This window comes from Abramis brama (assembly GCF_963993115.1).
Source record: "Abramis brama genome assembly, chromosome: 17".
Classification (NCBI taxonomy): domain Eukaryota; kingdom Metazoa; phylum Chordata; class Actinopteri; order Cypriniformes; family Leuciscidae; genus Abramis; species Abramis brama.
In genome coordinates this window covers 16333832-16359282 of record NC_139979.1, presented here as the reverse complement: position 1 = coordinate 16359282, position 25451 = coordinate 16333832, and the positions used below count along the sequence as shown (strand labels likewise).

Sequence of the window (25451 nt, the reverse complement as noted above, 5' to 3'; positions counted from 1 at the left end):
TGTGGATTTTCAGAAACATTTATCACACATAAAATCATCACCCACCTCAACTTTTATATTTCATATCAAGCATGCCCAAATATTTTGTTGTGGTGATAATGTTTCGTCATGTATGAAAAATGATCACATTAACATGAGTATTAATATAAATAATAAATATTGACTAAGTATATTTATATCAGTAGTTTTAAACATGAAATAGTGTATTTTTAAGTTAACATTGAAAGCCTATGTCTGGACAAAAGGTGAATAAATAAATACATCTATACATAAAAAAGAATTTGGAAAGTAGTAAAAAAATATATAAAGGCAAGGAATACAAAAAGAACAAAAAGAAAAGCATTGAATTTGTTGTTGATGTTTGAAGAAATCATGTGGCTACTGTATTATACAAATATTAGCCATGAAATGCATAGATATGTATAAAAATATGTATTTTTTATTCAAAGTAAACTAGGTTACTTTATATTGCTGCACTTATATTCACACATTCATATGGAAATCAAAATATACACATTACTGTCAGCAATATCACCATTAAGTACCTTTTTTGAAATTCATGTCAATCACAGTTTCTTAAAGTTTTAATTCTCCTGTTACCACGGATATCTTTTTTCCACAGTGGCTTTCTACAAGATTATACATTTTAAGCCAGTAAGTCAAAACTCATAATTTGTCACATAACTTCCTCAGACAGAGATTTCAAGCTGCCATTCAAAGATTTGCACAAAAATAAAATTGGCACGAGTAACAATTTTGGTGTAATCAACAGGCACATAAACAATATAACTGCAAAAAATCTCAATCTCAAAATGCTTTCTTTGACAATAGTTGACAATGTTCATTGTAGATAAAACTATCCTGACCTCTATATGCATTCTACTTGGTTGATATTGGCTGTCATGTGTGTACCCTTTTGAGGGCCTCACAGTGTGAAATACAATTTTTAACAATTAAATTTTTTTGTAAACATGAATGCGATTAGAGATTTTATGTCATATGAATTTGGGTAACTTAATTCTGGAAAATCTGTACATGGGAAAACCAAAATGCTGTCAATAAATATACAGACTCCACAGTAAAAAAACAACAAAAAAAACACAAATGAAAATGCGAATAAAGAAAAGATCAATTTCTTGCAACAGAAGTATAAATATCATAGCTCTTTAAAATGCATGGCAAAATCATTTCAATTACATAGCAAAACACTTGGTAACACAAATATAGAGTTATGTTATTGATTTAGCAAAACGTCATAACATCAGCATCAACTTATAAACCTTTGAAAAGATTTGAAAAATGTTTAGATACACATACATGCTATAAATCAGTCAGTATGTTGTCCAACCACAAATATTATTCAAACACCCCTTATAAAGGAATCAGTTCACCCAAAAATCATAATTTACTCACTCTGGAACCTTACTAATTGAAGTCTATGGTCACCAAAGCCATTTAGTTACTACATATGTTCAAACAGGATTTTAATTTTTGGGTGAACTATCCCTTTAAGAGGGCCAGCTGTTTAAATATCTAGCAGCCATCAACTCACACCTCTTTCTTCACTGTTTACACTCACAGTAGACATGTCTGATTGGTCACTGCTGCGACTGGATGGCCGTGTTTGGTTACCAGCACCCTGTGAGGGAGAGCCATATGCGATTGGCACAGGGATACTAGGGAGTAAGATTATCTGTGTATCTGAGTAATATGGAGGTCTTTGAATACCAGAGGGATAGTAAAGAGGGGAAGCGATTAGAGTCCTTCTCTGGATGTGAGAGACAGGCGGCTGAATTTGGTCGTACCCAGACGGTGACAGATATGGGAAAGGATGGAGTGCCATTCCGTAGCCTGCCCTGTTGTCTACTGCTATATTATGGTGTGTCCGAGGCAACATTTGCAGAAGGGTTTTTTCATTGCTGTTCATCGGTGATTGACGTTCTGAAATGCTCTCCGCTGACTGACTTCGTGGTAAATTTGGAGTCACAGGAGAATGCGACGCACTGCGCTGAAAAGTGGGAGTCATCCGGGGAGAATGGTTGGAGCTGCCAGGGGACAGAGAGCCTAAACAGGGGGGAAAAATGACTAAAAACTTTAAATGGCCTACTTGAGGTGTTTAGAGATAATTTCACTCTTGTAATTTCAGAGAGACTCTTACCATTACTAGGTAACGTTTTCCCGTTGCATGTGCGAGTGCCCCTCCCACGCAGCACATCAGACACCTTAAGACAAAAACACATAAATACTTGTTTAGATGAGTTACAGTAGTTATGCTGACACACATGGATAGATTATGGGGCCAATGTTGTTGTTTTTTAAATTTCAGGGACCTTTATCTTGAGAAGCCTGGAGTGGACTGGCACAGGAAATAAGGCTTTGCTAATGTAGCATCAACATGATAATCATGTTTTTAATGTTGTTTATATGTCTATGTGGCATTTTTAATATGCTTTAAGACAAACCATGTGCAAAGTCATAAGTCAACACCATTGCTAAGTATTTTCTCCTTAACACTAGAACTCCCAAGGCGGTCATTTTGACCGTTTTTAAATTTTACAGTGTAATAACTTTGTTAAAATAAAATAAATGTGGCTGTAGGACTCTGACTTTTCCTAAATATGTGTATATTTTATTCTGACACTGTTCTTTTATTAAAATCACAAAACACACAACAGTTCTGACTATTTCTACCTAGAATGACCATAACGGTCATTTTGACCGCACGCATTATAAATATCATAAGTCCGCTACATTGCAAGTTTCGCGGAGGGACTTCATCACACGACTGGCGAGCGAACTTCGCTCCGACCACATGGAATCAAAAGCCATACAACTGGAGGAACTGCAAACAAAATAAAACCAAGGAGACATGTGCCAAATGTCACAAAGTGTGTGGGAGCTGCACACGAAAGGCAGTGTTTACCTGTGTGGAATGTGCGTAAGCGTCAATGATGCGGGGTGTTTGCGCCGTTCAAATGGCCAGTTAACCTGATTTTGTTCGTTAATATTTTTTGTTCACTGAAACGAATCATTCTAAAGCAGTTCGTTTTCTTGTTTAGCTAATGTTCATTTTTTTTCTTAGCCTGTTTGTATACATTTTCACATTCATTTGAATTAAAATTTTGTGTCCTGTTTATTATTACCTATCATTGTAGATCCATTTATTTTTAGATTTTGTATTGATTATTGAACTTATTTACAAACAGGGCTGTACGTTTCCTAACTTTTGTGCATGTCTATTCACGTGGTGAGTGCGGTGAAAAAAATATTATTTTGTCGCAAAACGTTCCTCAAATAGAGACGGCATCTGTCGGGGGAATCTTTCTTTTGTGCTTGTTTTAAGGGCTATGACGACAGGAATTAAAAGCTTCATTGGAAAAGAGAAGGTTAACGTACAATAGATATGACATGACGAAAATGACGTTCAGTACGGCCATATGAACGTCAAAGTATGAACGGTCAGAATGACCGCTATGGTCGTTCTAGTAGTTATGGAATTCCGGTAGTTCTAGTGTTAAAACTGCAGTGATCTAAAGACAGTCTCAAAAACGCGGTTTTGAAATCGCTGGTGTTTCTGATGTCACAAACTACCTTGTAACCAATCACATCAATGTCCAGGCGAGCTTTAGCATATCATTAACTGCTGCGAAGCAGGGGAGTCTCAAGAGAAGCCAGTTTATCCCGGTATATTTTTCTGTTGATATGAAAAATCATGTACATTTAGCAATATAGCAGGTGAATTAGGTATTTGATGTATATTATGATGTTATTATCAACTATATGCCTTTCTCCACTGATGTTCTGAGTTGTTCAAAGCGTTTCTAAGGATGCTGTTTTTTAGAAGGCAGACTTGAGATGGCGAACGGCCACGGGAACATGGTTTGTGTAACATTAGCAACACATTATTAGCTGTTTGACAACATAGTCAAACAAAAGGCTAATTAGCAAACTAATGGATCCACGTATACTAAATGAAGCAAGGGCGTTACATTCAAGCTATTTTAAGACATGAAGTTGTTGTTTTTCACAGGACAAAAATCAAAGATAGTGATCAAAGATGAGTTTTAAGGGATACAATTATTGACTACAGGGGGACTTTATAATGTTTTAATTATGAGAAATAGATTTTAAATTCTGAGATTTTAAATCACAAATTAAATCACTAGTTGTAATATGAAATGTTATTTTGTTTATTTTTTTCTTAGAAGAAATGGTCTCCATGAGGCTTCGTACAACAATAATGTATCTTTGGTGACACGTCTGACTGGTAATTAAGGTGTATGGTTAATATGCAATACAACTGAGCAATGAAAGTTTTGTGAATCGCCACTTGTTGGCAGTGTTCATGTACTATATATATTCTACTGACTTTATTAACTATTATAATGAAAGACTTAGTGACTTTCTCTCATTTATTTCTAAATATGATGTTGATAAATAGAAAAAAGCACTTTATTTTGTAAATAAATACATAACTAGGCAAGACTAACAAATATACAATACATGTTTTCAAATGCACTACTGCCATTCTTTCAGTTCTTACCTTTTTGTTTTTTGCTACCATGATGGCGGTGTCATTGTGGTTGTTTTTAAGACTACTGTCAGCTCCATTCTTCAGCAAGACCCTGACAATCTCTATCTGACCTCTGCCACAGGCGCTGTGTAAGGCTGTGTTCCCACTATAAGACTGTGCGTTCACATCACACCCACTCTGAATTACACAGCACACAGAAAAAAACATTAATAACTGCTTCTCATCCACTCTCATACAAACACTGAGTAATAATGATTAATAGTTAAAGATTTCAGCCTCATAGTTATACATGTTCTTTCTTGTGCTCACCAACAGAGAAGTACAAGATAAAAATGAAAGGAACAGACAAAAGTGATGATCAAGAAAATGACTGGCTGAATAGCTGACTCATTGGATTTGACATCACATGTGAAGTGTGAAAAAAAACTCAACAGAAAAAAAGATATGCACACACACCTCGATCAGCAAGATGACCATGTCAATAGAGTTGTTTTCCACAGCATGAATCAGTGCACTGCGACCGCTTTTATTATCCTGTGTTAAAAGAGAAAAAGAGACATAATAAACAATTGAACCATAGAGATCATAATACACAAATAATTGCACCGATACTGCAGGGATAGTATCACATCTGAAAGCATAAACGTAGTGGATATGACAACAAATTCACTGACCCCAGCGTTGATTTCAGCTCCGCTCTCCAATGTGAGTCTTGTCAATGTTTTATCTCCTTTCTGCACAGCCAGGTGGAGGGGCGTCAGACCTTAAATTAAACAACAAAATATTCATGCAGTAATCTAAATGATCCATTGAAGCGAGCTTTGGCATGTTTCAACAATACACATACAAAACACTAAAACTCTTGTGTTTCTAGGGACTTTTTGAATCGTGACAGCAACAGGAAATATCTCATCTTACATTTCGTACACATGAATGAAGCCAATTTCAACTGCAAGTACTGTTTAGGACAATATTACGATAATACTCTGAAACTCTGAAAATAAAATAAGATAAAATAATACTAACGGTTAAGTTCAGCATACTTAAATTTCAGTTTTCTTTAGTAGTACATGAGTGGTTACAACAAGTGGGAATTATTGTGTCAGAATCCACAAATAAAGCTAGATGGCGATATACTTCCCTCCTTCCTGATGAGCAAAAATTTTCCAAAACATAATCATACATTCATGCATGAAAATCCATGACAAGCAGCTCTTTTTCTGTCTGCCCCCCAGTGGAACACAGCACATAGCAAAAAAAGTTGTGTTTGTATAATTTTAATTTTACTTTATAATTTATAATTTTCCAGTGTTGGATTATGACACAAACAGGATAAATGCTCATTTCCAGTTATGTATTTGCTTATATTGCTGTACTAAACAGGGCCATATAGTTAAGAGAGCTGTAGTGTCAGCACATCCATTCAACTGGTGCTCACTGCAGAGCCAAATGGGTGGACCTTGACCAAGTCAAGCTCCACCTCTGTGGATTTAAGGCATGAAGCTTAACCTTACTTAATTTTTACTATACATTTCCCTATGCTACAAAAAATATATGTATGTAATTCAATAAATATACCATTCTAGATGTAGGTCCAGCACTCACCCTCATAGTTCCTGATCTCCAGGTGGGGCAAAGGGTTTTGGGGGTAGTGTCTGAGGATGACAGAGAGGCAGTCTACATCTTTGTGCTCACAGCACAAGTGCAGCGCTGTCTGTCCATTACGGTCCAGAGCTCCAGGGTCAGATCCTGCATCCAGCAAAGCTTCCACCAGAAAAGGCTGATGGGTGATTATAGCCAAATGCAATGGTGTCTGAGAGAGTGAGAGAAAGAAAGAGAGTTTACTGATTCAGTTAATCAAATCCACAGTATTTTTAAGGGCCTGTTATATTTAGACCACATGATCAAAACTCTCACTAACTCTTGTTGCATGTTAATGCAAATAAATAAATAAAAATCTACTACTCTGATGTCTGATAAGGTGTTTAGGTTTATTTGGACTACTAGGTTGAGTCATATCCTGATGTGGATTCCTGTAACTGTAGTTGCTAACCTGGAACTTGTCTAACAGGTTAAAGGTCAGTTCCACAGATCTGATGAGATAAAACTGGGCTAACGCCCCTTTGTAAACAGCTATGCGGTGACTTATCTAACACACAAACAAACCACTACTAAGAGCGTAAACATTAAAGGGATTTAAGGAAATAAAGAAAAGCAAAGAACAAGTAAAGCAGTAAAAGAACAAAAATTGATTGTAAAGTAATCCATTTGAACTATTTGTGAATAATATTTTGGTTTAAATATGCACATATTCACTCTTTATAGTATGCAAATATGCTAAAAGTAAATTTGTAATGTTTCTTTTCACTTCAGTTATGGAATGCATGAATCTCGTAAATTATTGCCTATATTTTCATAAAGTAGTTTGCATCACTGGATATTACTGTCAGTCGTTTATATTGCATTTCTATTGCAAAACAATTGTAGTTGGTGCTCAGCTTCTGTGAATAGTAAAGCCCGCCTTCTTTGATTTGATTGGCCATATTTGATTACAATGTCTATGGTGGTGGTTACAGCCCTATGTACTATAAACTGATTAAAGTAGAGTGATACATTTATAGAAAAACATACAATTATTTAATATTTAATAATTAAAAAAAAATTCACCTATAAATGAACCAACATAACTGTAACATGCCAAAGTTTGCGTGTCAGCTTGGTGTGTACACATTAGTGAAACTTTAAAAGTAATCTTGGTCAAACCAGTCACGGAGAACTTTATTTTCGTTTCCTTCACCTGAGGTAAATTCTTGAGAACTAACATTGTTGAAAGCAGTTAAACAATAAAGTGAAAGAAAAAAAAAAACGTCAAGGCTTACAGACAAGAACTGAGAGTCAAGATGACAACACACAGCACTAGTTCCTTCAATGTAAGCATATACAGGTAAGGAAGCAAAAAAAAAAGTCACTTGACAGTTCTTGAAAATGTAAATGTTCAATCTTGCATTCATAAAATCATATTGAAAGTTAGCATTTCTGCTAATATAGGAAGCTAAAACTGCATAGTAAGTCAAATAATCTATCTATCGTGTCTGTTTTGTTGACAGAGAGGAAGATTGAGAAAAAGATAAAGAGAGGTTTGTGGTTTTTAATGATACCCACTAAAGATTAGCATCAGTTCAGGCTTGCTAGCAGGTAAAGTTGGTTCTCAGCTAGCACACAGAGGGAGGGATTGGTTTGTCACTGGAGGAAGGATGTTCCAGTAAGGCACAGTAGAAAAAAAGCGAGAATGAAGACAGAAATTCCTCTGGTGTCACAATGCCTTTGGCCCTCCCTTCCTATGAAAACAACTCTCCTATTTCCCTGAATCCTGTCTGACTCACCAAGCATCACACACTCGAGATTTGTGTGTATGTGCTAAAAGAAATGTTACCACACACATAAAATTTGATGGGTTTTTCTTCGTGCCCAGATCAATCACTACAAATCTAATTTAGAAACAGTGATGGACAAAACACACTCACATCCTCTTTAGACAAGCCCTGAAACAGGAAATTGTATAAGAAAGGACATCAAATTACATTGAGAAGAGAAGTTTTAGTGCAATAGTACCTTTCTCGTTTTACATCCAATGAACCTTCAATAACTGACCAATAAACCATCAATAAAGGTTTAAAGAGGAAATGTAAGTGCTTGGAAGAGCACGAGGGGAGAAAAGGAGGGACGAGAGAGACAGAGAAAGGGAAAGGAGGAGCCGGAAATGATCAAGCAAAGGGAGCGATGAAGGGAAGAGATAGATCAGAGAGGGAAAATCCCTTTCCTCTCCCCTGCAGTGAGTTCTTAGACTCACATTCCTGTGTGTAAACAGGAAAAAAAAAGAAAGAAAAAAGGGGAATGTTGGATGAATAAGGAAAGTGATTGAAGGGAAGACTCATGACACATGCATGAACCGAAAACACACTCTAGTGAACTGAAACTAAATCTTGCATGATTTAGCATTGATGACTGGGCTGAAACAAAAACACACAAGGACAAGAAAAGAAAGGAAAAATAAACAGTGCACTCAATCCATGCAACACAGATATGAATGCTGTTTTATACATTCATATCACACTTTTGAAATGAAACCCATTTTAATTCCATAATGTGACGTATGTGAAGTAGATTATTTAATGCAAAATAAATATTACATGGCAAAATAGAGCCAGATGTAAATAACTGAAAAATCTGTCTTATGTGGTTTAAGCTGGTCTCCCAGCCTGACCAAGTTTGTGGTCAGCTGGTTTTAGACTGGTTGGCCATCTGGTCCCCCAGCATGACCATCTGAAAAGTGCCCAAAATGCCTCTAAAACCAGTCAACAGAGCAGTGTGACCAAGCTGGGCAAGGTAGCTATTTGGCTATTGTTTAAAGTGCCCCTATTATGCTATTTTAAAGGCTCCTAATTTTGTTTTGGAGGTCTACTACAACAGGTTTACATGCATCAAAGGTCAAAAAACGTTACATTTTCTCATAATATACATTTCACATCACCACATTTTTCAATGATTCTTAAACGACTCGATTGATGAATCAGCCTCTCTAAATCCCTCCTTTCCGCGAGCCTACTCTGCTCTGACTGGCCAGATGGCCCAGTCTGTTGTGATTGGTCTACCGCGTACAGCGCGTGTCAGAATCTAAACGCCCATTACCATAACTGACCGTCAGCAGCACCGGTGGCTTCCTCAGTCCTCAGCGATTGTACACACTTTAAAGACAGTAACAATGAAATCGATTTCACCATATCAATCCGAGCACGAATCCGATGATGAAACGCTGGAAGAACTAGTTATTCAACCTGAACCCCCATCGCAAGGATGACTTGAGCATTATTAGACATTATTAGATGTTGCAACTGTAATTCCTCACCATTAGCATTAACAAGTGTATGTTCATCAACGAACCGATGTGTATATTTCAAATTTATTGTGGTGAACATGCAGTGGTGAACTGAATCAATAACAGCGCATACATTAGCCGAGCACTAACGTAAAGGGCTGTAACGTAAAACAAATCTTGCTCCATCCTTTATCTTTACTCAAAGTAGTAAGACAGATAATCTGCATTAATAGACACAATTTAAGGTAATAGTGGCCCACAGCTGATTAGCAGAACCATTTCAGTGAGACAGTGATAACGTGATTTAGCCGTTAGCCGGAAACCTTCACAATACAAAACACAAAACTACATATTTTGAACACCAGGTAGAAAATATATACATCAATGATTATTTATACTTGCAGGTTGTGATTCTGAGGAACAAGCTGGACCAAATAAACTGAGAACTGATCTTTCAAGAGCAAGCGTTTTGCGAATCCTGTGTTGAGCTCCCGAGAGATTTAAGAAACAGTCGTCAGTAAAATAACCCGGGCAGACAACGTGCAACATAGGGGTTATTATGGAAATGTATCTTCTAGTGACGTAGAACCGCAAAGCAGTAGATTTCGAATGAAAAACAACTCGTTAAGGTGGTTCAGAGTCGATTCTTTCTGTTGGGAGACAATAACTTTATTTATCGTGCACTTTCGAGTTTACAACTTTGCAGAACGTTTACATTCACAAACAGCTATATATTACACACTGCATGAAAGGGAATATTCAAAAAAGCATAATAGGGGCACTTTAACATTAACATTAAATGACACAAGTTGACAGGAGGAAGTTTTAACTTTAAAAATCAAAAATCAAAGTTTTTTTTAAATAACATGCACCAATGAATCATTCACAATAAGACCAGGAACATGCATTAAGGAAGTCAAAAGGCACTATTGATGATATGCTTTATGCTTGAAATGAATAGATATGCATAGTTAACTTATGGGTTAGTCTTTCTGTGAAGATATCTCCGGGTCTCTTACTCGTAGTAAAAGCAGACAGGAATGTTTTATAATTCAGGGTAAAAAAAAAGATAAAAAGATAAGCATGTTACAAGAGTGCAGGAGAGAGAGAGAGAGAGAGAGAGAGAGAGAGAGAGAGAGAGAGAGAGAGAGAGAGAGAGAGAGAGACAGAGAGACAGAGAGACAGAGAGAGGGAAAGTCCCTTTTAATACCCTTCAAACCTCAACACAAGGTATGTTGAGAAACAACCCAGGGTGTGTGTGTGTGTGTGTGTGTGTGTGTGGGGGGGGGGGGGGGGGGGGGTCATGTGACTTCTCGGAATAAGGATACTTATGTTCAGATGCATACAGCAGACGCTTTAACTGTGTTTGCACATACACTCATACTAGTATAAAAACATACATACTCCAGTAAACTGAATTCACTGACAGGCCATGCAAACAACTCATCAGCTGCAGTCTTGCTTGACTGATAATACGCAAAACACATTTGTCATGTGCACACACACACACACCCACACACACAGCATGCTTCTTCTCATGTGCATTTAAAATGTCAGTGTCAGTGCTGGTCATGACAGACATGTGGGAGGACAAGATTTACAAAAGTGTGGAGCTGAACCAGGGACATGGCGATACAAGTCATTCTAACGTACAATCTCTAGTGGTAGTAATAATGATAGCTGTAGTAACACTTTCCTCTGTATCGTACCAGTCAGCTGTGTGTCTACCTGCCATTATAACATCACATTAATCATTGTATTCCCTCACTAATCTTGGATTTGGAAACACCAAAACAGTAATTTTCTTCAAATGCTGCAATAAAAGTTAATCAAAACTCCATCTAAGCTTCAAAGACATGCTGATGTGCAGTTCACATTTCTGGGGAAATAAGAATTGAACACAGGATATAACACAAATGTTAACCTCAACAATCTGACAGAAACAAGTTTCAGGCCGCGGCTAAAACATACACGCAGCTTCTGGTAACTGCCGGCTGCCTGTGAATATACAAGCATTCGTGTTTGTGTGTGTGAAAGAGTGCTTATGTACGTCAAGTGAAACCTAAATGTGAACTTGAGGTAATTTTTGATGGCTGGTTAGACATGCAATGGCGGTAATTGATAATGCGGTTGAGTGACAGTGGTGGAAGTAAGGGTTAACGCAACCAAGGAGAAGAGCAGGATGTGAAAGCCTGGGAACAGTCTGACAGGTCTGTGCACTCACAATGCTGCAGACACATGGGAGCAAGATGAAGCGAAGCACACAGTGTGTTGTGGTGGCCATGTGGTGAGCACACAAGTGGGCAGGCCAGTGACTACTAAAGGTGCCCAAATAACCGCAAACAGTACGGTGGGACTGCCTGAGAACAGTGCCCTAGGAGTAATTTCCTCTTCTGTTTAAACCTAAGCTAAATGTATCATGTAACAGTTAAGAACACTATTGTGGAAATTTACAGTTAACCAACATATGCCCCACAGGGACAAGAACTCAGGTTTAACTAGCCCGGTGTTGTTTGTTAAATCCTCTTAATCCAACAATCACTAACATTGATTCCCTTCTTTTCTTTTACACCCTGCTGCAAAGGCCAATGCAGGTAATAACACTTTACAATAAGGTTCAATTCATTAACTTTAGTTAATGCACTGAATATCATGAACTAACAATACAATTTTATTTTACAATTACAATATTTCCTCCAGTATTTCTGCTATAATTATGACAAAGCTGCTTGTTTTTATAAACAGAAACTGGAAGACAAACAAAAACAATTGTTACTGAGAAGAAATATAAATGTTTTTAAAAATATATGATTTCTTGATTTTTTAAGTGTTTTAATTAAGCATTTAATATTAGTATTAATAATAATTTGAATAATTTAAAGGGGTAGTTGTCACTAAATTCTGACTTTATATCTCGCAATTGACCCTTTCCAGGGAATTTGATTGACAGGCGATCTGATCAATCATAATCCGCCATCCGCCGAATCCGCCATTTTTGTCCGACAAAGAAGTCAGGAGAGTTAGTAGATTAACGTTGGAGGATTTGAACTTGAAAAACAAAGTTTTCCGCGGTTAAAACAACATTCCTTATGTTCTTTAATGTTTATTTGATGCTATAAATGAACTAGAAGGAAGAGATGATCGGTTCACAAGCAGCTTTAACTGAGGCTCTACAGCGATCTGTCAGACACATTAAAGAGCCACAAAACGGTATTTATTGTTTAAATTTCTTTAAAATTACCAAATTTGAAAGTTGAGACTTTGTTTCATTTCAAAAGTAACCGGGTCTGTCCTGTCTGTCAGCACGTTGTCAGTGTCCTCTTTGCGCCGCGATGTATATTTCACTGTGTGAGAACATGGTGTGTGGCGTGAGAGCAGCGTCACTTGTCGGACATAGCAACAGTAACTAAAGTCTTTGTGAACAGTCAATTGCGACTTTACATCACACAAGTCTGAGATTTACGAGATCTCTGAGAATTGCGAGATTTAAGCTTGCAATTGCGAGAAAAAAAGTCAACAATTACCTTTTTTATTCCATGACGGAAACAAGCTGCCATATCAACTTGTTTCATACCTGTATGAATTTCTTTCTTCTGCTGAACACAAAATAAGATATTGTGAAGAATACGGGTAACCAAAAAGTTGATGACTTCCATATTGACTTCCCACTGACTTCCAAAGTGTGGAAGAAGTTTGGTTACCAACATTCTTCAAAATATCTTTTTTTTTGTTCAGCAGATGAAATAAATTCATGCAGGTTTGAACAACTTAAGAGGGAGTAAATGATGAAAGATTTGGGTGAACTATCCCTTTAACAAATAAAACCTTATTGTAAAATGCTACCTTTTTTGCTGTGTTTGTATACAACTTACCTGTCGTAGGTTATTGAAAATGTCCAGGTCTTTGTGGGCCCGTCGATATATTTCAATAAGCCAACTGACCAGTTGGATGTTCTCCTTGACCACAGCAATGTGAAGAGGTCTGCAAATAATACACACATGCATTAATTACATAAACACAGAAATAACAGCAAAAGCAGCATGCATAGTCCTGTAAATTCATTAGCATTTAACCACACAAACAAAACTAGTACCATCAAAATGTATTGTGATGCATTTCTTGTAACAATACAGGGTTGACTGTCTTTTTTAATGGCCTGCACAAGTCAGCCAATGAGTTCAAAAGATTGCCTGAATGACACTTCACCTGGTGGACTAAAGGTTTGTAAAAACAATCATGTGTATGACTCATCTTGTACACAGTGGCTTTTAATGCAGCCAGTGTTGGTGAGTACAGGGAAATGCTTATCTCCCTATCATTTCACAGAAAACCTCTCTGAGGTGAGAGTGTAGAAGTCAAAGTTTGGGAAGAGGAAGAAAACAGTGTGTGAGAAAGAGAAAGGGACTCTCATGAAATCTTTTTAATTCTTTTTTTTTCTTTTCTAAATCTGCTTCCAGTAACAGCTACTTTGGTTTGAAGTCACTTCCTGCCCTCAGGGACAATGGCACCGTTCTTTCTGTTTTGAATACTAATTATCATTATATTTACTGTCGCATTAGGGGCTTTCTGTGCTTTTCAGACTCCTCTAGCAGAACTTCCCATGAAACCCTGAGAAATTTACAAAGAAGAACCTTGCACTGACTTGAAACACAAGCATGATATATATTCACAACTTATCTGAAGAGTATAACATGCACAATTTGCATACCAATTGATCACTATAAAATGCAAAACAATATTAAAACAGTGGAATCAATACTATGTGCAGAGTGCAACAACATATATGGGCACAGAATATTGCATATTATAAAACAAATATCTGAAGCATTGCAAACATACAGAAGTCATCAAGATAAAAGATATTATATTTTTAAAACACTTTTTTAGCACGACTAACACTTAAGGTTGTTATCAATGCAGACATCAATGTAGAATGTTCATTTCTTGCATTATGAACTATAAAACAGTTCTTGTGTCAAGAATGTTAATAGGCCCTGATGGGAAGTCATACTGCAACAGCTGGAAAAATGAGAGAGGGATAGAAAAAAGGGAACAGTAAAGAACAGGGGCTCTCATTGTTTATATTGTCTTTTGACTTGTATATTGAGTCACTGTGGGATGAAACAAGCCGGAACACAGACAGTGGGAAAGCCAATGATTTGAATGATGGAGATGATTCATATTCCTAGTGATAAATGTAAATATTGTCCTATAATTGGTTGGAATTGCCTCATGTGGGTTATTCCATTGTGGCAAGATTTTGGAAATTAAACAGAGAGAAGGAAATCAAGTACTGCACATATAAGCACAAGTGTATAAAAACACGTATAAGAACAGGTGATATAACATAAGATCAAAGAAGATTTTCTGTTTGGATCAACAGTCACCACACAATCAAATTCCTCCATGAAGCATCAAATCAAAAGAGGAAGAGAAGAGCAAACTAGTCAAAATGAATACAAGCTGGTCTGACTCAGGCTATGACCCGCCTGAACTGCCTGTTCCTTGCTTTTGATAAGAAAGCAGAACAGATTATTAGTAGCTTAATTCTTTCTTTATTTGCCTCCTTTCCTGTAAGTGAGCTCAATGTCAGCGTACTTTAGGAAATCTCATGCTTTTTCAGTTCTGACATCAGGGCCATGTGTTCAGCCCTTGTGACAAGACCCTGTTTTGGATCAAGGAGTCTTTATCAGGTTTGAGAATTGTATGTTGTTTACACAGAACAAGTAAAACTGGCCTGTGTCATGTAGCAAAGGCCACATAAGGCATATGGGGCAGACGGGTTTTTTTTCTATGCATCAAAACTGCAAGTAGAGCAGCACGAAATGAACAAATCTCTGCCTATTGCATTTGCAGTAAGCGTTGTAATAGTACAATAATACATGGGTCTTTAAAGTCGTCATGGAACGGAAATTGCAGTCGCTTTCTCTATTGGGACTTATATTTGAGTAAAAAAGCTTCTCAAACAAGACAAACTGTAGGGCAGGACTTGATTTTGTCAACCAGGAATTGATTGGTTCATTGCTGTTTGCTAATTTCTGCGATCTAATCTGAGTGACAGGTTACTGGAGGGGAACTGCACACATCACCAGAGAAGAGATTAAAGTCAGCATGAAATGGAAGTTGTGATAGTCTTTTCTTCCCTATTGTGATATATCAGAGTGAAACGGCTTCCTGAACAAGAAAAAATGTAGGGCGGGACTTGATTTTGTCCTTTGGGAATTGATTGGATCGTTAGATGGTTGTCGTTTACTACTGCTGTGATCTCATGTGAGTGACAGGTTGTCCCGCCCCTCATGCCAATAAACACATCATAAGAGAAGATATGAGAAATCGCTGCAAGATTTTGATTAAAGATTACGAGGGCACATGAATTTAACAAAAAATAACAATGTGCACGGATAATAATTATTAGCCAGCACGGCAATATTACATAAAAAATAAGGATTGAATATTTTAACATGCAATTTAAACCTCATAATAACATTTATAAATACATTAAAATGGTATATTATTTTATACAACATTTAAAAGACAGTCCCTCCTCCATCTGTATTCACCAAGGGGTACTTGAGCTGAAAACGCAAGGGCTGAGATCCCTGATTGTCACGATTATTAGTTTCACCATCATGGACTTTTAGTTTGTTTTCACCAGTTTCCTGTCTTCCTTTGTTCAGTTTTCCCACCACTCTTTAGTTGTCATGGTAACAGATATGATTAGGTTTCAGTTCAGCTGTGTGTCATTAATTATTTAATGACCCTCGTTTGCCTTGCTGTTTAAGTTGCTGTGTTTGTTCACTCATTGTCTGGTCATGTTTCCGCATAGCGGTTGGTTTTGTTTGCTTGTCTTGTTTTGTATTACCTTCTGAGCGGATTAAAGACGTTATACCTGATCTTCATCTTTGTGTGTTCCTTGTAACTGCTGGTAACACTGATATAGTCAACCCGATCTCACAGCAATTTGTACGAATTTTACCAAGTGGCTAATTCGTACGATTTTTACTAAATCGAACATATTTTACGAGTTGCCCAATTCGTGTGAATTCGTACGAACGAATGACCTACCCCTGACCCCGCCCCTAAACCTACCCATCACTGGGGTTTAGATAAATCGTATGAATTCGTACAAGTGAGGTTGTGCGAATTCGTACGAATTAGCCACCTTTTACTCACTCGTACGAATTCGTACAAATTGGTCGTAAGATAGCGTTGGATACAGTGCATACAGAAAAACAAAAACAAAAAAAAAACAACAGGTAGCCTTTCATTAAAAAGATACTTTATATTTTATATAATTTTGTGGCTGACAAAGAAAAGCCAACTTTGTGTTTTGGATAGAAATAATGTACATAAAGATATTTAATGTACATACTAATGTTAACTAATTGGCCATTTATCTTATGTTCTTGTCACATTTGATGGCCAATTAGTTTTACATTAGTATGTAAATTAGGGCTTTTTTGTCACATATCTGTCTCTGTGATGATCACTGGCTTTGCTGTCACTTATACTGCAGGTCAGAATTTAGTTTCTCTCTTTCTTTTCGACAGATGAAACTCTCTGGGTTCCTGGAAGTGACTGAGAGTTAGTTAGACCGCAGCCCCAGATAAGGCCCAGGCTGAGACTGACGTAGGAACCTGAACATCATCAGAAGGAGATGAAGGGCTCATGGCGGGGCAGTGGCGCATGTGTGGCATCCTGTACAGCCCAGAAACACAAACCTCTAACATCCCCTGTAGCACACAGGCCTGCTGCTGCTGTAGCAAACAAACTCAGAGGCTGAGACAAGACGTAAACAGCCTGAGCCAAACACATCAAATTGAATCCAAGAAAACTTTGGCATTACTAAGACCATACATTACTGTTTGTGAAACAGAAATACGTGTCGATCCAAGTCTGTCACTTTGTTTCTTATGTGAAACACAAATGAAGACATTTTGAAAATTGGTTTTGTCCATATATGAAAGTCAATGGGGTCCAAAAAATATACATTGGACCCCATTGACCTTCATTGTAGGGACATTTTTCAAAATATCTTCTTTTGTGTTCCATAGAATAAAGAAAGTCATACAGGTTTGAAACTACATGAGGGTGAATAAATGATATAATTTTTAAAGCATGCATGACCTGTCATGTAATCTTATGGTGCTTGATACAAATTCGTAGACTACAAGAGAGGAGGAAGGAGGAGAAAGTGGGTATGAAGAGTTGAAATGGACAAATTCATACACAGGGATGTAAGCTTACAGTACAGAGTGAAAGGGGGGAGAGAGAGAGTGATAAGCAACAGAGAAAAAGCGGTAAAGGAGGAAGTGAAGAGCGGATGTTTGGGTTTTTGAGCCCATTCATTTTAAACACACAAAGCAGTGAAAAAAAAGATGAAAGAGAGAGAGAGAGAGAAAGACACCTGAAAAAACCGCAGTCACACAACAGACTCGCACTCACATCAGGCTTTCCCGAAAATGAGGGTCTGTGAAGTACTGAGAAGAAAACAAGGTGAGAGCACGAGACACCCTTTGACGCAAGAGCCAGGACAGAGCACACACAAGGGGGAGGGCAGTGTGTGAGAAAAAAAGATAGAAAAAAAAGATAGAAATTGTTGTTTTTCGGTTTGTGTAAATGCAGTTGATTTAATAGCATGATTGACATACAGTATGTGCATGCAAACAATAGACAGAAACCAGGAAATAGGGATCTACTAGAAACTAAAACTTTGTTAAAAATGTAAGCAACATATCAGTTCAGGGAGGAAATGTGGTTTAAAAATATCTCACCAATTAGAAAGCCAGACAAAATATCAACAACATTTTATTGAGAAAACAGATCACCCTCGCAGTTCACCTCATCGTTTGCATGTTATTTTAAACTTGCACATGAATTGTATTTGTTCTGTGGAACATAATAGGTGAAATTCTGAAGAATTATTCTGGTGACTCTTTTCCATAAAATTACAATGACAAGCAAAAGCACCACAAATGTGATACATATGACTTGTGGGCTGCATTACATTTTATCATGCATTTCTTAGGAATCTAACCCATGACACTGGTGTTGCTAGCATGTACTATTGCTGTACTATTTGAATGCCAGGAACGCAATCTTCTTTATGAAAGAAACAAACATCAATTTAAGTTGTTATTCACTGATATTTTTCTAGGGAGCAAGTCAGTGATTTGAACTTTGAGAACAGAAACGGTGTTATTTGAGACTTAAAGCTACACTGTGTAGGATTTTCTCCCATCTAGCGGTGAAATTGTTTATGACTTCCAACTGAATATTACTTTCTAGCCCCTCCTATTCCGAGGGCGTTTTAACTCCTACGGTGGCTGTATTATTTCAAATCTGCCGGCAGTCGCAAGTAATCTCCCCCTTCGCATTCGTCACGGTGCCACTGAGTGTAAAAACGCGAAAGGCGAAGCTTGAATTTCCAGGTATGTCCCTCTTTGGCTAATGTATTTTCAAGATGGAGGCGCAACATGGCTGCCGCCATTCGAGCGGCTCGCTCGTATGTATTCTAAATGGCAGATTCTACGCTTACGAGAATAATTGATTAGTTGGTAGAAGTAATTACACATTAATGAGCACATATCATTTTGAAAGAACGAAGTGTTTTTTGCTAAGAATCAACTTAAAAAAATTACACAGTGTAGCTTTAAACCATTCAGACAGATTTTGTGAATCGGACTAAGTGATTCAAAGATTTGATCTGGAATCACTGCTTCTTCAATGCACTCTCATTAAATGGATATTCATTTTAGTTCACCCAAAAATTGTCTCATAATTTACTGACCCTCAAGCCATCCTAGGTGTATATGACTTTCTTCTTTCAGCCAAACACAATCAGAGTTATATTTAAATAATATCCTGGCTCTTCCCAGTTTGTAATGGCATTGAATAGTGGACAAGTTTTTGAAGCTCCAAAAAGCAAATTCATTCATCATAAAAAGTCATCTGTCTCCAGGGGGTTAATAAAGGCCTTCTGAAGCGAAGTGATTGGTTTTTGTAAGAGAAATATCCATATTTAAAGGGGACATATCATGGAAATCTGACTTTTTCCATGTTTAAGTGCTATAATCGGGTCCCCGGTGCATCTACCAACCCAGAAAACTTGAAAAGTGACAACCCAGTATCTTTGTTTTGGTAAGCCTTTCTCTGCAAGCATGTCACAAAATAAGTCAATCAGATTTCGCTCTCCTTCTGACATAGGATGGGGACCTTATTATAATATTACCGTCCCTTAATCTGCACGTTTCCACCCACGCGCCACCATTTGGTTTTTGCAAGTGACAACAATGTAACCAGTTCTAACGCAATGGCAAAAGTTCGAGAAAAGTATGCAAAACTGGTCTGTCGTTGGCTGCACAGACAAGCACAGAACCAAAAATTGTCACAGTTGTCTTAGGGAACTGTGTCATCTTGTGTAAAAGTTAAACATGACGGAACATGCAATCCGATTAGATGAATCAATGTAATTCCACAACAACTGCATAAATGTATCCAGTATCCACTAATAAACGTCCAGGACAGGTGCAGTCTAAAAGTTGCAACCTCTTCCTGAGTCTCTCCATAAGGCTGCACTCCGCTACTAGTTATTTCTGAGATTTTGGATGAGTGAGATTATTTGCGTGTTTTGTTATTGTATCTGAAGCTCATTTAAAGGATCGGCCCTCTTCTGAACGAGGGCGGGGAGCAGCAGCTCATTTGCATTTAAAGGGACACACACAAAAACAAATTTGCCACGCTATAATAAATGATCGGAGGGGTATTTTGAGCTGAAATTTCAGAGACACATTCTGGGGACACCATAGATTTATATTACATCTTGTGAAAAGGGGCATAATATGTCACCTTTAAAACTTTATAAACTATAATCACTGGCTTCGGGCAAGTGCCGTACACTCGTTGGAGCTTCAAAAACTCGGGCACTATTCAATGCATTACAAAGCCGGGAAGAACCAGGGTATTATAGTATGACTCTGATTGTGTTTGGCTGAAAGAAGAAAGTCATATACACCTAGGATGGCTTAAAGTCAGGGTTGGCAATTTTGAGCATCTAGCAATTGCAAGCCAGCTTTGAAAGCATGAGATCCCACCCTCCCTTTAGAGCGTCTTCAAAGCCACGCCTCCTTCAAAACACATGAACGCACACAACAGCGTTTGCAGAGCGTTACGAAACAAGAGACAGCATTAAATTACCTCATGTCTCAAAGCACATGAACAAAAAAACATTACAATAATAATGAACGTAAACAACTTACAGAGCTCTTATTTACCACCTGACTGCTGCAGATTCACGTCAGTGTTGATAGTGCTGACATAGAAACACATAAATCCGAGTCTGAGGACGTGAACAGCTCGTCTGAACAGTAGAAAGTCACGGGTTGCCATCTTGAAATAACAGTTATGACACGTCGTGAACACAGCATAAGCTCGTTGTTTTGGTTTAGAAGGAACTGTAAGATGACTGCAGTTTTTTTACGGCACCCAGTGACTGTGTCTACAACGCGGTGATGACCTGTGATGTCAGCGCGAACAGGATGTGCGGAGGTATGGAAATGCATATGTTGACAGGTAGGACATTGTATCATTGCATTCGGACCGAATGACTTACACAGAAGATATATGTACATGTTTTAAAATTTAGACCACTTCTATTATTGATTGCTTTCAGGATGTGAAGAGAGTTTCAACCAATATAGAAAAATGTTTTATAAAACAAATTGCCTACCTTTAAGGGTGAGTAAATTATGGGATAATTTTCATTTTTGGGTGAACTATTCCTTTAATACATCATAAGGAGCTAGGCCAGATTATCAGTGAATAGGGACTTTTAGTTTATTAAATGTTGGTCTGTTTCTCATAATATGGCTTTAGAATATCTCCAACAAATCATATGAACCAATTTTATGATACTTTTGTGCCCATTTTAAAGCTTGAGGCCCCTGTTCATTGGAACTACATGGAAAAGAGCATAATTTACTCACTTAGTCAAAATATTTTAATTTGTGTTCTGAAGATGAATGAAAGTCTAAAGGTGCAGTCACATTTTCATAGGCAAAATCCATTCATTTCAATAGGAATCTACAGTATGCAATTGGGAATTTTGTGTAAGGGCAAAATATTTCCCCATGAAGATTTCGCAATGGGTTCAACGGATTCACCCTACTGACCAACTAAAAGCTGCTTTGTTTTAAAGTGACTTCTGTGTGTGCTGTGCTTTATACATCAATACACTATTGACAATAGACTGTGAACCAATGATCAAATTTCACTTATGTGACCATACATTGGGTTTGGAACAACATGAGGGTGAGTAAATTATGAATTTTTTTCTTGGGGTGTACTATCTTTAAAGTGGTATAGGTTTTATGGGATGAGTCAAATAAAATCTGGTTAGTAAAAATACGCAGTGCTCTATATATCATCACATTTCTCAAAAAGGGAATAGACTTCATTTGCTTACTAAGCATTAAATGCTCATAGCAATGTTTTTAACTGCTGCTGACTAAACCTTGATATCAATATTGCGTGACACCAGGTGTCATTTTTGGAAAAGTTTCACTCACATAAGAAATTATATTTTCATACTGAGTGAAGGTTCAGATATTACATAACACGTACATGTATTTGTGTTCATGCCAAAGCCTGAGGGAGCCAGAATGTTCATCTCTGGCATCCCCATGACCTACCACACTCATAAAACCTGAAACAGCAGCACGTGAAATATCGAAAACTAGGTTCTCTCAAATACTCTTACTCATACCCACAAGCCATACCCTCCTCTTGAATCAGTCTCCCTTTCTCTCTCTCTCTCTCTCTCTCTGTCTCTGTCTCTCTCTCTCACAAAGAACAGATAATCTCTTTCTTTGGTGTTGATCATTACCAGTTAAGATGATTTTGGTGGGCTCAGTGATCTTGTTGAACAGGAATTGTAACAACAGTGATGAAATGTACTGGGTAACAGGGGTCACAATGACTCCCTACTAAAATCTTGTCTCTTGTGATTCAGCATAAACAGAAGGCACGTCTACATATATTTTTAAACACACTGGATCTATGACTTTTTTGTTTGTTCTGGATGACTAAGCAAGAGTCAGAGTGATATATCTAGGATAATCTGGAATTTCCAAAAAAAGCTAACAGAAAGTACATGTCACTGATACTCATAATTTACCTATAGATACTAATAATAAACCCATGTGCAGTGTAACAATGAATCCGACTATTTAAATATACAGTACAAACTATAAAATATGGTCTGATCTACTTCTTTACCTGTTGAAAATTCTCTGTTGGAATGCATGATGGCCCTGTGACAATTTTGAGGGATGTTGTTTAAGCTTAATCAATTCTTAGACTACACCATACCACAAAATGAGACCTCATGAAAGGGTGAAAGACTCACGTGTCACCATCTTCATCCTGATATGTTGCCGCAGCAATATCTGCCAGCAGCCGATCTGTGCTTTCCAGCGGCGGAGGAGGCGAAAGAGTGGGAACCGGAATAGCAATGGATTTCTGTTGGCTGTAATGCCGAGACCACTGCAAAAATGGATAGCCTGCTATAACTGCAAAGAAGAAAAAAATATTAATATTAACCAAAACAAACATGCATATCAAACCGAAACTAATGAAAAAGAGTTAATTGAAAAGTTGGCCTGGTCATAATGAAAAATTAACCTTTTTACCAAGTCCTTGCATTTTACCAGCTAAGAAGAAGTAAAAACAGATGTTTGCTAATAAGTTGCTAATGCTTGAGCTCAATTTTGGAAAGATGCAGTGTGGATACATTTGGTTTAGATTATATTTATGACAAAATAAGATTGTTCTGCATAGCACACTATCAAGAGCAAGAAATAGACCAGTAACAGGAATGTATTCATACCAATATGTGACGCTTTCAGCATAATTATGTATATTATTATTTGTATGTTAGATTATCTGTATAAGGAGACCGAGGAATGTTGTAACACAAGGATCCTACCTAACACTCTCAGTTAAATGAATGAGCTAAAGGGGTTATCATATGGCCACCACCATCTAGATTTTAATCAGAGCTGTGAAGTTAGGCTATACAACATCACACATAAGATAACAGCACTCAAGCTTTTTATCAAAAAAAAAAAAAACTTTGAGGGTCTGGGACACGTCATTGTATTGACAAATTCACGCACATAATTTATTATGTCTATGTTTACTTTGATAAATAATAGGCCTATGTGGATATTATGTTACGATTTTGGTAACATAATAATAATGACAAAAATAAACATTATATATTATAATACTCCTCGGTTTCACCTGCATTTGTTAACCCACTGAAACGTTTTGAAAACAGCTCAACCAAACATCCTGCTGATTAGCTCAATGGTTTCGCGTTGACTATGGTACGAGCTTGGACTGACCATGACTGCGCAATCATATTGCGGACGCACGCGTTCCACCCGAACGCACATACTTTCAAAATGACACAAACCAATGACACACACCAAGTAGTATGAACAAGCTGAATTGCACAAAGTCATCCAAGTTTTGCGCTTAAAATATAATAATCAGAGATCGGTCAAAATAAACATATTGTAAACTTACGACATGGTGTTACGAACTGAGAGTCAACGCTCGGGAGATGACGAAATGAGTTGAATATCAGCGGTGCATCTGTATGTATTTGACCCACGGCAGAGTCCTTCAACTCTTTAGCACCCGGGCTATGTGGAATATTTCTTGGACCACTGGTATCATGATCCACATCCGGAGGGAAAGGACGTTTCTTTATCGGACGCGTGTTGCACTTAGGGGTTATAGGTCGGGTTTGTGTGGGACCCTCACGCGTCCTGTTTGCCCTGACATCCCCATCATCTGTTTGAGTTGTCTGCGAAACTGATCCATCACAACTGTCCCGTGATTCAGGGGGAAGAATCCCGTTTCCATTGCTGAACTTGTGCTTCGGTTTCACCTGTCTTTCTGGAGTATGTTTAGGGCGACCTTGGTCTCCCGGTTGCGCGCAGCTCCCACGCTCTCTGGTTTTGTTGGTAAGATCCAGTGGCACAGATCGCACAGTGTGGTTACTGCCGCTCATTGTCATTGTCCTCAGGTAGGCGATATATGGGTCCTAGACGAATCCTTTTATTAACATTATGTCAATATGACTTACTTGACTCGGTCCCAAGATGACTATCAGCTCTTGCTGCCCAGATTAAACAACATACTTACATGCTTTGCTCAAGATGTTTTAGCACAGCTCACTGAAGCATTTAAATTCATAGTCTTCGCTTATGCACAAAGTTTCCTAAAAATGGTTAGTTAAAAAAATAAACCTGAATAAACATCCTAATTAATTTCACATGCAATTAGAAGAATGCCATTTTAGGGCAATGACAATGTCATGTGCATTATTATTATTATTAGGCTATTATTGATCACGCGCTGCAGTCATGATGATAACCTCTGCGCTGTGCTGCTCGCTGGCTCTATGATCTGAACTGAATTCACAGAGTCTCCCTCTCTCATTCACTCAAATTAGGAAGTAGGTGGGTGAGTGAACTGGGGTTTTCCCTTTCAGCTGTAACCGAATCGTTTGTATTACTACCCATTTGCGAAACGATTAAGCGCTCTGCCGAAGGTCTGTGCAGTTGAGATAAAAAAATATTTTTTTAAAAACTAGTAGCATATTTATTAGTAGGCTACTTTGTACTTAGCATTATTATGCACATTGTTATCACTTTTACGCGTCGTATGAAGTGAAAGATTTCATGGAATCGGTTTCGGTTTAATTGTTCGACGACGGTGTTTGGCATATTTTGACGTATTGTCTGGCTATTGATTTTTTTCTTTTTCTTCATCAGTGCAGCTGAATGTGTCGCGAGCTGTTGGATAACAGGTGTGCAGTTTTGCTTTCCTTTTAGCCGTAGCTATACTCTCTCTTTTTTCGCTTACCCTGGTGCCTGGTAGGAAGCGGGCTGGATCTCCGGCGGGGATCTCCCTCACAGCTGTTGTCGGGAAACCTGCCAGGCTCGACCTCTTGTCTTCCTGTAGCCTATT

General features: G+C 37.8%; 1 protein-coding gene across 1 annotated transcript; it reads right to left on the bottom strand.

Annotated features, from left to right (window-relative positions):
- Window positions 1-418: 418 nt before the first annotated feature.
- On the bottom strand, window positions 419-24889 carry bcl3 (BCL3 transcription coactivator). Its single transcript, XM_084089724.1, has 10 exons — window positions 24624-24889; window positions 24000-24522; window positions 22816-22978; window positions 13283-13391; window positions 6140-6347; window positions 5209-5297; window positions 4991-5068; window positions 4544-4711; window positions 2159-2222; window positions 419-2064 (listed from the first exon to the last, which is right to left on the bottom strand). Exons 2-10 carry the CDS (start codon window positions 24493-24495, stop codon window positions 1544-1546), a joined length of 1896 nt encoding a protein of 631 aa, XP_083945850.1. The 5' UTR covers window positions 24496-24522; window positions 24624-24889; the 3' UTR covers window positions 419-1543.
- Between the last annotated feature and the right edge of the window lie 562 nt (window positions 24890-25451).